The following is a 16,242-nucleotide window of genomic DNA, read 5'->3' as shown; positions in this document are numbered from 1 at the left end:
GAGCTGAGAGTGCAGAGGAGGAGCTGAGAGTGCAGAGGAGGAGCTGGGGTGCAGAGGAGGAGCTGAGGGTGCAGAGGAGGAGCTGAGAGTGCAGAAGAGGAGCTGAGGGCACAGAGGAGGAGCTGAGCTGAGAGTGCAGAGGAGAGGCTGGTGTGCAGAGGAGAAGCTGAGGGCACAGAGGAGGAGCTGAGCATGCAGAGGAGGAGCTGGGGTGCAGAGGAGGAGCTGAGGGCACAGAGGAGGAGCTGAGGGCACAGAGGTGCAGCTGAGAGTGCAGAGGAGAAGCTGAGAGTGCAGAGGAGGAGCTGAGGTGCAGAGGAGGAGCTGAGGGCACAAAGGAAGAACTGAGAGTGCAGAGGAGGAGCTGGGGTGCAGAGGAGGAACTGAGAGTGCAGAGGAGGAGCTGTAGGCACAGAGGAGGAACTGAGGGCACACCCTCTGTAAGACACGGATGAAGGCTGGGAATGTGGCTCAGTGGTAGAGTGCTTGCCTAGCATGTAGGAAGCCCTGGGTTTGATTCCTCTGGACCACATACACAGAAAACATCATGCTGTGCCTCAAGTGGTAGAGTGCTAGCCTTGAGCAAAAGAAGCTCAGGAACAGTGACAAGGCCTTGCGTTCAAGCCCTAGAACTGGCAAATAAATATATAAATAAAAAGAAGTGGGTGAATATAATTCATGTCCCTGAGTTCTGGGAGCCATGAAAGCAAATTAACAGAACACAGGCAGGGACAAGGGAAGGCCACAGATGACAGAGTGAGAAATAGTCAGAGGTCATTTTCCTGTCGGGGGTCTGGGCCAGCTCATCAGGAAGGCTCTGTTTGCTGACCCTTGGGTGCTGAACGCTGGAAGCATGGTTTGTTGAGTCCCCCACACACACAAACTCCAAGATGTGATGTTAAGTGTGAAGTACAGAACCAGCTTTTGAATCTTCAGTATGAAAGACTGAGGCACAGAATAGCAAAATTGTTTTGTTTTGTTTTGGTTGGTGGTGGGGCTTGAACTCTGGGCTTGGGAGCTGTCCCTGAACTCTTCAGCTCAAGGCAAGTGCTCTACCACTTCTGGTTTTTTGAGTGGTTTATTGGAGATAAGAGTCTCACAGACTTTCCTTCCCGGGCTAGTTTTGAACCACAATCCTCAGATCTCAGCCTCCTGAGTAGCTAGGATTACAGAAGTGAGCCACCAGCACCTGGCTAGCAAAATTGTTTTTATTAGTGATTACATATCAAAATGATGCTTTGCCTATGCTGAATCGTATTGGTGGTAAAAATGTGTTTCTCCTGTGCTCTCCACTCCAACACAGGGCAATCATGGAATTTTAGATCTCAGGCAGGAATTATGCTGTCTTGCTGGGTTGGGGCTATTCTCTTGTGTTAGTTTTATGCCATACTGTATTATTCTAGTGACTCTTCATAAGACACAGAAATAGATATGTAGATACAGGTATATTGGTTCTGATATGATAAAAGCAATCTGGAAAATCCAAAATTGTAGGGAAAACCCCAAACTCTCACAAGCACTCTTATTTCTATACCTACAGAATTAATATTGCTAGTGTAAAACAGATGAGCTTGGCTTTTCTGGACTTTTAACATGAAAGGCAAGTGGGCCTTATGCTGTATCTGGGAAGGCAGGAGACAGCTGAAAGTACTAAGCGAGGAGCACTTAAACTTAGCTGCCATTACAATCATCTGGGGCATTTTTAAGGGATTCCTCCCCCCCACCAAAAAAAATGGCCTAAAAGCAGAGTCACCGGGAACTGATGCCACAAAATCATGGCTAGATAGGTCAGTTTAACCCGCATCTGATGCTGATAACTACAAGGAAGAATAAACAAAAATTCACACACATGCATCTAAAGGACTCCAAAGCCCCTAAGTCAGGGGCCCCAGCTTAGAGCCAAGCTGTTCTGTTGTGCCAGTCCAGCAGGCCCAGGACCTGGTACTAAGACTACTCTGTTGTCCTGCTACATAAGACAGGCAATGGGTTTCCTGAGAGAAGCAGGAAGATGTACACTTGGACAGATGGACAGACAGGCACGCTCAGTAGGCAGGCACCTGGAAACAAGGAGGACATACACCTGGGCGCAGAGACTTGGGTACCCTTGGCAAAAATGAGTTGGACTGACACAGAGGTGGTAGCTTAGCTGCAGACAATAACCATGGAGGGGAGAGCAAGAAGCTCGAGTTTTGTTTATTGGTAGTCATTAGGGATTCAATTTCTCAGCAGTGTGCTGGTCCTGAGGACCAATCACAGAGCTGGCTGGTTCCCAGGAACCAATCACTAAGCCAGTGGTTTCCAGGGGACCAATCACAGAGCCTGTTGGTTCCTGAAGTCCAATCACAGAGCTGGCTGTTTCCAGGGACCAATCACAGAGCAGTGACTGGTTCCTGGGGACCAATCACAGGGCTGGGGTGCAAAAAGGAATCCTTTTTTATCAGAGCTGCCTGCAACACTCTGCATTGGTGCCAGTTTCGGAGAGGTAAGAGCCGTGCTTCATTTCCATATTTCTTCACTTGGTTGTCTCTAGGATGAAATTCTTCCTCTCTTCTTTAAATGCAGGATGTCACTCCTTAAAGGGTAACTGGGGTCTCCATGAGAACTCTTCTCTGGGACATGGAACCACGTTTTTCTCCTCCTGGAACCGGGGTGTGAGGTCAGAGGTGCACAGGCCAGGGTTGGGGATGGGGGGAGGGAGGTGGCAGGCACTGGCCAAGAGACTTGCAGACAGCTGGGGTCCCCTTGTTGTGAGGGCTACAGTCTGCATGCTGCCATCCCTGTCCTATGCTTGGAGCTTTGGGGAACTCTGGCTTTGCTGAGCATCTATCTTCCATTCAAGGAGGCATTGCCTCCCATAACTGAGATGATGGAGCCTCTTGAGACCAGTCCACCCAGCCTCAGAACTTCAGATGCAGGTGATTCATATCTGTCTTCTAGAGGTGTGTTTTACCCTCTGAAAGTGAAACTCACCCATTCACCTGTGTACTGAAACCAGGCTCCTTCAATCACTCATTTTCAAGCCTTCCCTTAAACTGGCTGTAGACCTCCATTTCATCATTAAAGTAAAACTTTAGCCTCTTCGCTGGGTGCCTGGAATCCTAGCTTCTCAAGAGGCTGAGATCTGAAGATCATGGTTCAAAGCCAGCCCAGGTAGGAAAGTCCGTGAGACTCAGGACTAGCGGAGGAGGAGGAGGAAGAGGAGAAAGAAGAGGAGAAGGAGGAGGAGGCAGCAGCCTTTTGTCAAGACAGGGAATTTAACCTCCTTTGAGGAGTTTCCAAAGGGGCAGAATGAGCAAGAGGAGAGCTGTGTCTGGGCAGAGGTATCCAGGGTTTGAGAAAGGTCTGTCTGTCTGTCTTTTGTACAGCTCAGTTTTCACAGCATAACAGAATGGCAGCAGATGTGGACACAGCAGACCCCAAGCTGAGTTTCAACCTGCAGGCTCTCCTGGAGCAGCTGTGTGAGGAGGAGCTGAGCGAGTTCAAGTCCCAGCTTGGCCTCTTTGCCCAGCAACATGAGCTCCAGGATGTCCCCCAGGCAGAGATGACTGAAGCCAGCGCCAAGGATCTGGTGGAGATCCTCACCACCCACTGCCCCCCAGCCTGGGTGGAGAGGGTGGCCGTGAATATCTTTGAGAACATCAACCGGGCTGACTTGGCCAAGACGGTGGAGGAGGAGCTAACTGGTCAGCAGGGAGGATCGGCACCAAGTCGGGGGGGGGGAGGGAGGAAGGCGCAGAGGGCATTAGATGGGTAGAGATGACAGAGCCCTTCGGGATCCAACCTTCCCAGGCACAAATGTGGCACCTTGAAGTCTGTGGACACCTGTCCTTCCGGCCTGTGGCTGGTGCCATGGCTTGTCAATCTCTGGTCTCGCATCTTCATTCTTTCTCCCTGTCAGCTGAAATGTGTTCACGATCCCATTCTCAATGTCATCTGGAATTTTCACTGTTCTCATTTTCCAGCACACCCAGATTCCCTTCCTCCAGTGGCTAGTGTGAGGGGGCATGAACCGCCCTTGCCATGCCCCCAGCACAGGCCAGACAAGGAAGAAGGAGAAGCATATTACTCAGCCTTTAAAAAAAGAAATGATTGTCCTTTTTTTTTTTTTTTGTCTGTCATGGGGCTTGAACTCTGGGCCTGGGCACTGTCCCTCAGCTCTTCAGCTCAAGGTGAGTGCTCTACTGCTTGAGCCACAGTGCCACTTCCGGTTTTCTAGTGATTTATTAGAGATAAGAGTCTCATGGACTTTCCTGCCCAGGGCTGGCTTTGAACCTTGATCCTCAGATCTCAGCCTCCTGAGTAGCTAGGATGACAGGCGTGAGCAACCAGTACCCAGCTGCTCTTTTTTTAAGTCTTTGACTTTCTTTTTTTCTTTTTTCTTTTTCTCTTTTTTGTCAGTTGTGGAGCCTGAACTATAGGCTGGGACGCTGTCCCTCAACTCTTCAGCTCAAGACTAGCGCTCTACTACTTGAGCCACAGCGCCACTTCTGGCTTTTTCTGCTTATATAGTGCTGAGGAATAGAACCCAGGGTTTCATGCATGCAAGGCAAGCACTCTACCACTAAGCCACCTTCCCAGCCCCGTGGCTGCTCTTTTTTCAAATGACCAATTTTCTTCCAGGTAGAGATCACTCCTTAGCCTAATGTGGTCTGTCTTTTGGGGACAGGTGAGAGCTTCAGCCTCCTGTAGGCTACTGACCCCTGGAGATGAGGAATCTGGAGCTGGAGGTACAGAGGGGGGCTTATGACTGTGCCAGTGTCAGGTGTACACCATGCAAACATCCAGCACCCCTTCCTTTTTCAGACGCCTCCTCAAGCTCTTCTAGTGAAGCTGGTCCAGAACTCAGTAAGTTAACCACACAGACAATTTTCATGCCTTGTGTCTGATTGCAGCATGTGGTGGGGGGTCGCTTTTAATAATCCAAGATTTTACACTGAGTGACTAAGGTTGTAGGTTGTGTACTACAATGCATATGTGAATGTGTGTGCCCATTTGTACGTACATATGTGTGCACACAGTTTCACTCTGGAGCCTGGGCTGGCCACAAAGTCATGATTCTCTACCTGCCAAATGCTGGGATTACAGGTATGCACCTCCATTCAGTTTCATTACCTGTCATTGTGTCTGTGCTTTTAAAAGCACGAGGCAAGATGGTCAGGGAGGCAGGAAATATTGTCTGAATTGAGTGGCTGACATCTGTAATCTCAGCTACTTGGGGTGGGAAGCAGAGGTCAGGAGGATTGTGATTCAAAGCTAAACCTGGGCAAAACTTAGTGAGACGGCATTTTACCCAACAAGTGGGGATGGTGTACACGGCCATGATTTCAACTGCCTGAGAAATAACAGGAGGAAGATCCCAGTCCAGGGCATCCCTGAAAGGGACCAACACTGGACCCTATCCAAATAATAATAATAGCTAAAGCAAAAAAGAATGGGGGGCATGGCTTAAGTGGTAGAGCACTAGCAAGTGTGAATCTTGAGTTCTAATCCCAACATCACTGTCATCCTAGCTACTCAGGAGGCTGAGATCTGAGGCTCACGGTTCAAAGCCAGCCAATGCAGGGAAGTCTGTGAGACTCTTATCTCCAATAAACCACCAGAAAACCAGAAGTGGCTGAAGTGGTAGAGCATTCTCCTTGAGCTGAAGAGCTGAGGGACAGCTCCCAGACCCAGAGTTCAAGTCCCACACCTGACCAAAAAAAAAAAAAGTCACAGGAAAATTAAAAAAAAAGGGAAAGGAAAAGTTTTCTCATCCTGGCCAAAAGGCTTTGGGGGTTAGTGATTTGACATCACAAATGAATTTAAAAATATGACTTGGGTGGCTGGGATGGTGGCTCAGTGGTAGAATGCTTGCCTTGTATGCATGAAGCCCTGGTTCGATTCCTCAGCACCACATAAGCAGAGAAGGCCAGAATTGGCGCTGTGGCTCAAGTGGTAGAGCACTAGCCTTCAGCTGAAGAGCTGAGGGACAGTGCCCAGGCCCAGAGTTCAGGCCCCAGAATAGACAAAAAAAAAAAAAGACCTGGGCTCCAAATCCTTTTTTTTTTCCCCTTCGGTCGTGGGGCTTGAACTCGGCCTGGGCGCTGTCCCTCAGCTCTTCAGCTTAAGGCTAGCACTCTACCACTTGAGCCATAGCACCACTTCCCATCTTCTGGTGGTTTATTGGAGATCAGAGTCTCACAGACTTCTCTGCCCAGGCTGGCTTTGAACCTTGATCCTCAGATCTCAGTCTCCTGAGTAGCTGGGATGACAGACATGAGCCAGCAATGCCTGGCTCCAGATAGTATTGACTGAAGGGTGGTTTGGGCCATGGCCACTCTGTCTACAGTGGTTCTGTAGCCCCGGTGGGTACACGTGTCAGAACTGAGCATCGACGGTTCTTTGAGCACTGGCACCTGCCACGGCACAGGGCTCTCCAGCAATCCTACCCAGGCACCCCGGCCCACCACCTCCTTTTGTGTTTAATTCCAGACGTAGCCATGACTCTGGGAGGGATTCTGATGACCCCACACGAGTGTTTTTTATTCCTGGGGAAACAAGCAAAGGTGAACAAGAGAAAACCAGGTTGGTCTCGAAAATGCAAGCAAACCCTCTTTCCTCCTCCAATCCCATTTCCCACATCATGAACAGAAGAGACGGGGAATCCCCGAGAGTATTAGAATTCAGCTGCCAGGGAGGTACAAGAATGCTGTCTAGGGTGTCCCTCAGACCCTGCCATTTCTACTTTTAGAATATATATATATTTTGCCCCAGTCCTGGGGCTTGAACTCAGGACCTGGGCACTGTCCCTGAACTTCTTTGCTCAAGGCTAGTGCTCTACCACTTGAGCCACAACAACACTTCCAGCTTTGTCTGTGTAGGTGGTACTGAGGAATTGAACTGGGCTTCATGCATGCAAGACAAGCACTCCACCACTGAGCCACCTTCCCAGCCCTAGAATTATATATTTTTTGCCATCTTCAAGTAGTAGTAGTACAAAGGAGTTAGCACTCCACAGATTGCCACAAACCAACTTATGAGTACAAGGCGTCTTAATGGACAGCATCCCTCCCTCCCTCCCTCCCCCATCCCTCCTCACTCCTCCCCTCCATTTTCTTTTCTTTTTTGGGGGAGAGGGGGGGGTCTGGTCATGGGGCCTGAACTCTGGGCCTGGGCGCTGTCCCTCAGCTCTTCAGCTCAAGGCTAGCGCTCTACCACTTGAGCCACAACACCACTTCCGGCTTTTTTCTTTTTGCTTATGTGGTGCTGAGGAATCGAACCCAGGGCCTCATGCATGCAAGGCAAGCGCTCTACCACTGAGCCACCTTCCCAGCCCCTCTCCATTTTCTCAATTTCCCATGTTATGTAGGAAGTATTGATGGCTGAATTTTCTCAATGCCATCATCCCTTGACCAGTGGTGCAAGGGAGGTTCATGGTGGTATTTCCACTCCTGTGTGCCAAGTACTTGAAGGGAGTACAAAGCAGTAGAAAAGAACGAAGATGAATAAAGAAAAAAAGCTGGAACTGTGGAATATTACTTGGGCATAAAGAAACAAGGAATCATAACATGTTCAGGAAAATGGATGCCACTGGGGATTTTCCCGGTGTTTTTGTTTTTCTTTGCAACTGAAACAATAGCAACTCACAGATGAGAAAGTGGAGACGTCTGTCACGTGTGGTCCAGAAAGAGTAGTGTCCTGACTAGTGTAACAGCACGTGGCTTTATTGAAGAATAACTTCAGAGCAGAGATTTTACTGCTCAATTTATCCATCCTGTCTGGTACATTGTAGTGAGTTGACACTAGTGTCCGATGTCACCTTTCTACTACACCTAAATAGATCCTTTTTGTAGGTTTCCTAAGGAGTAACAGCACCATGCCCTGTCTGTCTGTCTATTTGTCTGTCTGTCTTACCTTCCTACCAATGTGGGTAGAAGACATATACAGAAAAATGGTGTTGAAGAAATTCCAGAGGTTGTGGGCTAACAACTTTTGGCCGGGGGAGTACAAGAAGTCCTACCTGCTCACAGAGAGCTACAGGAGCCTCCTCCGGCTGTGCGACCCCCTCCGGCGGCCAGGGCTCCTCGGGCCACGCGCGGTGGTGCTGCAGGGACCCACGGGCGCCGGAAAGACCACGCTGGTGAAGAGGCTAATTCTGGACTGGGCCGAGGGACGCCTGGGCCCCGCCTTCCAGTGGGCCCATTATCTGAGCTGCAAGGAGCTGCGCCACCACCGGGTCAAGAACCTGCACCAACTCCTCTTCGAGGGCCTCCCAGACATGAACAAGGACGTGCTGCGGGCCCTGCTGGGCGCGGAGGAGGTGCTGCTCATCGTGGACGGGTTTGACGAGCTGAGGTATGGGCCCGGGGAGATGATCCGGGGCATCTCCACGCACTGGGGGCAGCGCAAGCCGGTGCCGGTCCTGCTGAGCAGCCTGCTGAAGCGCATGCTGCTGCCCAACGCCACCCTGCTGGTCACCACGCGGCCCCGGGCGCTGCAGGAGCTGCTGCTGTTGCTGGAGCAGCCGGTCCTGGTGAACGTGGACGGCTTCTCGGAGACGGAGACGTGGGAGTACTTCCGCAGGCATTTCGGAGACCAGGCCCAGGCCCAGAGAGCCCTGGCGGCCGTGCGGAGCAACGAAGCCCTGCTAGCCATGAGCCGGATGCCCGCCGCATGCAGACTGCTGTGCGCGTGTCTGAAGCCGCTGCTGGAGGGGGGCGAGGACCCCGCGGCAGCCTGCCACAGCCCCACCGCCCTGATTCTCCGATTCCTCCACCGCCAGCTCCGCGCCAGGGGCCCAGCCCCGGCTGCCCAACTGGAGACCCTGTGCTGCCTGGCCGCGCACATGCTGACCGCGCAGCAGTCCACTTTCCACACCGGGGACCTCAAGAGACTCGGGATGCAGGAGGCCCACCTCCAGCCCTTCCTGACCAATCACATCATCCGGAAGGACTGGGGCTGCCGCTGGTGCTACCACTTCGTCCACCCCAGCGTCCAGCAGCTTCTGGCCGCCCTGTTCTACATCCTGAAGCCCCAGGACAGGGAAGGCCAAGGCCGCCAGCCCAGCAGCCGCAACCCGGAAGACGTGCGCAAGCTGCTCTCCAGAGAGGCGCATGCGCGGAACCCCGACCTGGCCCAGGCCGGCCGCTTCCTGTTCGGCCTCCTGAACAGGAAGAGGGCCCAGGAGCTGGAGGCGGCCTTTGGCTGCCGCATGGACCTGGAGATCCGACGGGAGCTGCTGGGGTGTGGGGCGGAGGAGAGCAGGCCCTTCCTCCTGCAGATGGAGCAGAGCGAGGTCTTGGGCTGGCTCTACGAATCTCAGGATGAGGAGCTGGTGGCGGAGGCGCTGGCGCCCTTTGAGGAAATGTCTGTGATCCTGAAGAGCCGCCAGCATCTCCTGCACGCGTCCTTCTGTCTCAAGCACTGTCCGGGCCTGCGCAGGCTCACGGTGCAGGTGGCCAGGGGGCTGTTCTCGGAGGACGGTGTTCATCTGCCATCCACAGCTCAAGGCCACAGGTAAGAATTCTGCTCTCAGCCAGGGGCCAGTGGCTCACGCCTGTCATCCCAGCTACTCAGGAGGCTGAGATCTGAGGATCTCAGTTCAAAGCCAACCCCAGGCAGGAAAGTCTGTAAGACTCTTATCTCCAGTGAGCCACCAAAAAGACCAGAAGTACATCTGTGGCACAAAGTGGTAATGCACCAGCCTTGAGCTCAGACTCTCAGGGACAGCACCCAGGCCCTGAGTTCAAGCCCCAGAACTAGCACACATACACAAAAATTTTGTTCTCCCCTGCTTGGGAGATTAGCCTCCAGTCAATTCCCCCAGGGTCTCCCATCCTTCATCTCATCCCAGGGTTTCTAGCTGAGAGGCCCAGATGCGTCTATCTCGCTGACTCATGTTCAGAATGTTCCCTCATGCCTACTTTCCTCCCGTTAAGGTTCAGGGCAAGGCCCGGGGAGGCACTGGGCCAGAGGCACTCTGGAGGGGGGCTATCTCTCCTCCACTGGCTGTCTCTGTGTCCTTCCCAAGTCACCGTCCCCATTTGTCCTCACCTCTAGCAGAACATTAAAGCTTTGTCCATGAGGAATGAACATGGATCATTGTTTTCTTTTTCTCGGTCCTCAGGGTTGCTTCATGAATCACTCTTGTTCACAGGCCCGAGGATGACCAGGTCCTGCTTGCTCTCTGGACAGATCTTTGCACCATGTTTTTCTCAAACCAGAATCTGAACAGACTGGACATCCACCACAGCTGCCTGAGCTACTCCTCCGTGGCGGTTCTGTGTGAACACTTGGCCTCTGCCTACAGTCTCCAGGAGGTGGTGTAAGTCAGCTGACCACTCCCCCCCAGTCAGGAGTCCCATGGGGGCCACCAAGACTCTCATGAGTGTGATATAGGCAGAATATTCTAGAATCCAAACCAGGTACCCCAAGTTATAGGAAATGGAGATGCTCTGGGTCCTTAACTTTGTCAAGAGGGAGCATCTCTCGGAGTCATTGTTTGTGCCCTGCTGGGGATTGAGCCCAGGCCCTCATGCTTGCCAGGCCAGTGTTCTTCCATGTGAGTGATTCACCCAGCCCTGTATCAAACTAAAAACCAAGCTGAGCATTGATGGCTCATGCCTGTAATTCTAACAGCTCAGAAGGCTGAGATCTGAGGATTGCAGTTCAAAGCCAGCCCAAGCAGGGAAGTCCAGCGAACTACCAGAAAACTGGAAGTGGTCCTGTGGCTCAAGAAGTGATAGAGCATCAGCCTTGAAGGGGAAAAGTCAAAGGCCCAGCTGGGCGCCGGTGGCTCACACCTTTCATCCTAGCTATTCTAGAGGCTGAGATCTGAGGATCATGGTTCAAAGCCAGCCTGGGCAGGAAAGTCCATGAGACTTTTATCTCCAATAAACCATGAGAAAACCAGAAGTGGCACTGTGGCTTAAGTGGTAGAGCACTCACCTTGAGCTAAAGAGCTGAGGAACAGCACCCATGTCCAGTGTTCAAGCACCATGACCAACAACAAAAAAAGAGTCAAAGGCCCCAAGTTCAAGCCGTGTGTGTGTGTGTGTGTGCACCCACACACACACACACAAATATTGTAAAGTTTTCAAGCTAAACTATATTGCAGCCCTTTGTTCCCTACTTAATGTACAATAAGAATACAAAAACTCTAGCTTCTCTTCTTCGTTTTCTGTTCCCTAGCCTCAGTAATATTTCCCCGGCCGAGGCGCAGCTCAGCCTGTGCAGCTGCCTCTGTTGTTCCGAGGCCCTCGTGAACCTGACCCTTCAAGGGGACAGCCACAGGGACCTGCTGCCCTTGTTGAGCCAAGTCATGATGCACCCAAAATGCCACCTGCAGGACCTCAGGTACCCCACCCGCCACCCCCTGCCCATCCTCCTGCAGGACCACAGGTACCCCACCCGCCACCCCCTGCTCACTCATCAGCCTGCCGGTGTAAGCTGGTCAAGGTCAAGGATGGTGTCTTGGAGAGCAGGCCAGAGGCAGAGGGCAGTGAGGATTCTACTGAGTGTGGTCCTTGAGTGGAAACGGTGAGGCTGTGCAATGACTCTAGGGAGGAAGGGTGTGAGATACTGGTCTCCAATGAACAGGAAGCAGAGCTGTGGCACATGGGGTAGAGCACAAGCCTTGAGCAAAAAGCCAAGTGAGAGTGCGGGGCCCTGAGTTCAGGCCCCAGTATTGGTGCACATGTGTGCACACGCACACATGCATGCACACACACACAAAGTTATGACTAGCTGGCCTTTGCCCAGAGGCAAAACAGCTGCAGATTTGCATTTCTAGTCGGTGTTGCCATCTGCAGTCCTAGGACCACAGTGTGACATCCACAGTGTGACATCTACAGTGTGACTCTGCATCCCTGTGTCACACTGTGCCACCCGGGGCAACCAGGGCCTCAGATCACCAGGGCGGTGGTACATAGCAATGAGTTCAAGCATGAACCAAGAAGGCACTCCACAGGTGTTGGAGGCTGGAGCGTGACTGGCCTCCACTTCTCCCTCAGGCTGGGGGCTTGCTCGGCCACATTTCAGCAGTGGGCTGACTTCTTCTTGACCATCCAAGCCAGCCCCCTGACGGGCCTGGATCTCTCCAACAATGAGATCCTGGACCGGGGTGCCACGCTGCTGTGCGAGACCCTGAGGCGGCCAGAATGCATCCTGCGGAAGCTGACGTGAGTCTCAGGCTGCACCCAGGCTACAGAAAGAGCAAGACACGGGGGGGGGGCCTTCTCCCCCCCTCCATCGTTGCTCCCAGCCTGGGATGGGGCTGACATCCACAGGGGCCCAGAAGGCTGAGTGGGGGGGAATGGTCTCACCGCCCTCCCCCACCCCCATCCCATGCACCCCTCCAACAGCCTGGAGAACTGCGGGCTCACACGGGCCTGCTGTGAGGATTTCCTCTCCACCCTCATCGTCAGCCAGCAGCTGATGCACCTGAGCCTGGCCGACAATGACCTCGGGGATGACGGGGTGAAAATCCTGTGTGAGGGCCTGAATCACTCCAACTGCCAACTGCAGAGCCTGGTGTGAGTCCCCGCGGTGTTGGTGGAGGGTACACACACACGGGGAGTGGGGGGTCCATGTGGACTGGGAATGGATCTGAGGACTTATGTGCATGTGCTAAGCCACTCTACCCTTAATGGCTGCCATCTGACTCAGGTTTATTAGGGTTCTGGAGGGCATCCATCAGAAATGGTTGTTACTTGGGGCTGGGAAGGTGGCTCAGTGGTAGAGCGCTTGCCTTGCATGCATGAGGCCCTGAATTCGATTCCTCAGCACCACATAAGAAAAAAGAAAAAAAGCCGGAAGTTGTGCTGTGGCTCAAGTGGTAGAGTGCTTGCCTTGAGCTGAAGAGCTGAGGGACAGTGCCCAGGCCCAGAGTTCAGGCCCCATGACCGGCCCCCCCCCAAAAAAAGAAATGGTTGTTACTGGGCTCTTTTCTAGCACCCCATCCCTCCTCCTCTCTGGCCCACTGCCCCCTCCTCTGGTCTCAAGGCCAGCAGCAAAGGGTCTGGTCCCAGAGTCTCTCTCCGACATCACATTCTTTTCCTGAGGACTCTCACACTCGGCCTCCACATTTACAGACCTCATGATAGCACCAGACCCTGCCAAGAGTCAGGCAGGCTGCCCCGCCCACCTCCCACCCTCAGGCATGGTCCTCCCTTCTGGGCACTGCTCTCTGTTTGCTGATGCCAGGCAGGCCTGGGAGCTGTCCATCTTTAAGGGAGACACTCCCTCAGCTGTCCCCCCCCAAACTCTGATGGTGTTCCTGCATCTGGGCTCTGGAGCTTGAGTCAGACCCACAGCTTGGGGTGCATAATGATGGCCTTGTACCTCATACGGGCCAGGACTTACCAGGTGCCCTGTGTGTGTCCCCCCCAGACTGTGGCACTGCAATGTGGGCAGTGACAGCTGCGTGCACCTCTCCCAGCTCCTCCAGCAGGGGGCGAGCCTCAAGTACTTGGACCTGGGCCTGAACCAGGTGGGAGACTCCGGCATGAGGGCCCTGTGCCAGGCCCTGAAGAGCCCGCAGTGCGGCCTCAAGTGTCTATGGTGAGTGAGGCTTGGGGCAGCCCTTCGGCTGGGGGTGACCTGTCCTTCCCTGCCCACAGGGGGACAGTGCTCCAGGTGGACCCAGGTTGCCCCTGTGGTCCACCACGGACCTCGCGTGCAAAGGGTTGACTCACCAGCTCTTCCTGGTCTCTGCCCAAAAGCGCTGGCCGAATCCCCACGTGGCCCCCGTCTCACCCGCAGGCTGTGGGGCTGCTCCATCACTTCTACCAGCTGCGAAGAGCTCAGTGAGGCCCTTCTAGGAAACCAGAGGCTGGTCACCCTGGATCTGGGACAAAATACCTTGGCATTTGACGGATTAATGCTGCTGTATACAGCCTTGCAATTTCAAAGGTGTTCCCTGCAGATACTCAGGTATGCGGTGACTCCTCCCTCTTCTTTTGGAGGGGGCGGCATGTGGGACAAGGGGAGTGGTGGCATTGTTTGAGGCACCGTGACATCACTGGCACTCAGCCTCATCCATCTGCACGCAGCCCAGGGTTGATCGTCCATTCCTTTCATCCCACGGATGGCCAAGGTGAGTCTGGAATGAAGCCGGTTCTCAGTGGGAAATCCAGATTTCCTAGATTTTCACCCAGGGGAGCAGCGGTGCTCAGCCACCATCTCCTTAGGGAAATCACAAAACAGGGCTCATCCAGTGCTTTGGGTACCGGCATCAGCCCTGGAAACCATCTCTCCTGAAAGTCTCAGATGCAACAAAGATGACTGGTGACTTAACATCCTAATTATGTAGAAGGAACATAGACGGTATGTTCACAGTGATCTCAGCCTTAAGGTGGCTTGTGAGTCAAAAGGACACAATCCACCAGGTGCCATTATAGGTGGCTCACACCTATAATCCTAGCTACTCAGGAGGTTGAGATCTGAGGATCACAGTTCCAAACCAGGTCAGGCCAAAAAGTCCATGACTCTTGTCTCCAGTTAATCACCAAAAAGCTGGAAGTGGAGTTGTGGCTGAAGGGGTAAGAGCACCAGCTTTGAGCACAAAAGCTCAGAGACAGAGCCCAGGCTGAATTCCAGACTGGTGTCTCTTGTCAGCTGAAACACAATGCAATCACCACCCAAGGTTGCAGTGTGGGGTTCTGTGTCATCACAGTGTCCATTAGACATCACCCATCTCCCTACAAAGTCAACATGGAACCCTGTGTCACTGCACAGAAGAATCAAGACAGGGCCAGTGCTATATAAATGAGATCTGTGACATTGTCTAACCATGAGAGCTTTATGAACTTGGGATGCATCTTCCTGGAGCAATATTAACCATTTTCCCCCCTTCCCGTGTCATATGTCCCAGGTTGAAAATAAATGAAGCGAATCCTGAAGTGAAGAAGCTGATAAAAACAATACAAAATGTCAACCCCCAGCTGATTGTTGACAGTGACCACCAAAACCCCAGGAAAAGGAGACCTGAGGATTTCCCTGCTTGAGCCAGCAAAAACCATCCATCCTCCGAGGTCAGAGGCCTCTACCCACGGTAAACATCACACGTGGACGAGCTAGGCGAAGTCCAAGCCTTCTTTCTCCCCTAGTGGATGTAAAATGAGCACATGTCACTTGACACTATTGGGTGTGAAATGTCTTAGCACTAATATGCTGAGGGAAATAAAAGCAAGCACGTTCATGAATAGAGACTTTGTTTCCTCATGGATTCTTGTTTGGGGGGGTTTCTTGGTCAGTTGTGAGGCTTGAACTCTGGGCCTGGGCACTATCCCTGAGCTCTTCAGCTAAAGGCCAGTGCTCTACCACTTGAGCCACAGTGCCACTTCCAGTTTTCAGTGGAGATAAGAGTCTCAGGGACTTTCCTGCCTGGATTGGCCTTGAACCATGATCCTCAGATCTCAGTCTTCTGAGTAGCTAGGATTATAGGCATCACCAGTGGCACCTGGTTGAGAGGAGATATTTTATTTGAAGAGAACTCTGCCAGGGTAAAAGAATGTAGTAAGTGTTCGACTTGACTGAGTATGGTTTCTACCAATCTTCACTTGATTCTGTATTATTTTTTCCTTGTATTGAGCATAAAATCTGGGTCTTTGCACATATTAAGCAAGTACTCTAGAACTCAGCTACATCCCTAGCCAATTCTGGTATATTTGGACCTACACAGATAACTGCCTGACAAATACTCAACCAAATACTTCTACAAACCCACAATATTTGGAACTTTTTCTTTCAGCTAGGGTATTGAACCCAGGGTCTCACACATGCTAGACAAGTACTTTACCGTGGAGCTGCACCCCCTAGCTCAGTTTTGGACCCCTATCATTGCCTCTTTGTTCTTGCAAAACAAGGTACAACAGCTCAGGGACAGCACCCAGGCTGAATTCTTAGACTGGTGTTTCCCTTGACCTAAGCACAATGCAATCACTGCCCAAGGCTGCTGCGTGGGGTTCTGTGCCATTACGGTGTCAGCTAGTATTCACCCATCTCCCTATAAAGTCAACATGGATCTCTGTGTCACTGCACAGAATAATCAAGCAGGAAACCAACACGCAATAAATGAGATCCATGACAATGCCCTAGCATTTTCAATAACATCGTGAACACCTGAGTAATACCAGTGCTGTTTTTTTTTAACAAATCCCAACAGGGCACTGGTACTAGATTCCTTTGGGCCTGTTAACCACAGGTTACACAGTTAAAACAATTCTGAGACTTTTCTATCCTAGTTCTGCTTACCACTCACAA

General features: G+C 52.2%; 1 protein-coding gene across 1 annotated transcript; it reads left to right on the top strand.

Moving 5' to 3' along the window:
* The first annotated feature begins 3,388 nt into the window (after positions 1–3,388).
* Nlrp2 (NLR family, pyrin domain containing 2) lies at positions 3,389–15,176 on the top strand. Its single transcript, XM_013034534.1, has 9 exons — positions 3,389–3,683; positions 7,914–9,495; positions 10,136–10,303; positions 11,170–11,379; positions 11,991–12,158; positions 12,342–12,512; positions 13,369–13,539; positions 13,741–13,911; positions 14,852–15,176. The coding sequence occupies exons 1-9, from the start codon at positions 3,389–3,391 to the stop codon at positions 14,982–14,984; spliced, it is 3,069 nt and encodes a 1,022-aa protein (XP_012889988.1). The 3' UTR covers positions 14,985–15,176.
* Positions 15,177–16,242: the final 1,066 nt, after the last annotated feature.

The sequence above is a fragment of the Dipodomys ordii genome, unplaced genomic scaffold, assembly GCF_000151885.1.
Source record: "Dipodomys ordii isolate 6190 unplaced genomic scaffold, Dord_2.0 Scaffold191, whole genome shotgun sequence".
NCBI lineage: Eukaryota > Metazoa > Chordata > Mammalia > Rodentia > Heteromyidae > Dipodomys > Dipodomys ordii.
This window is presented reverse-complemented; position numbering and strand designations above follow the sequence as displayed.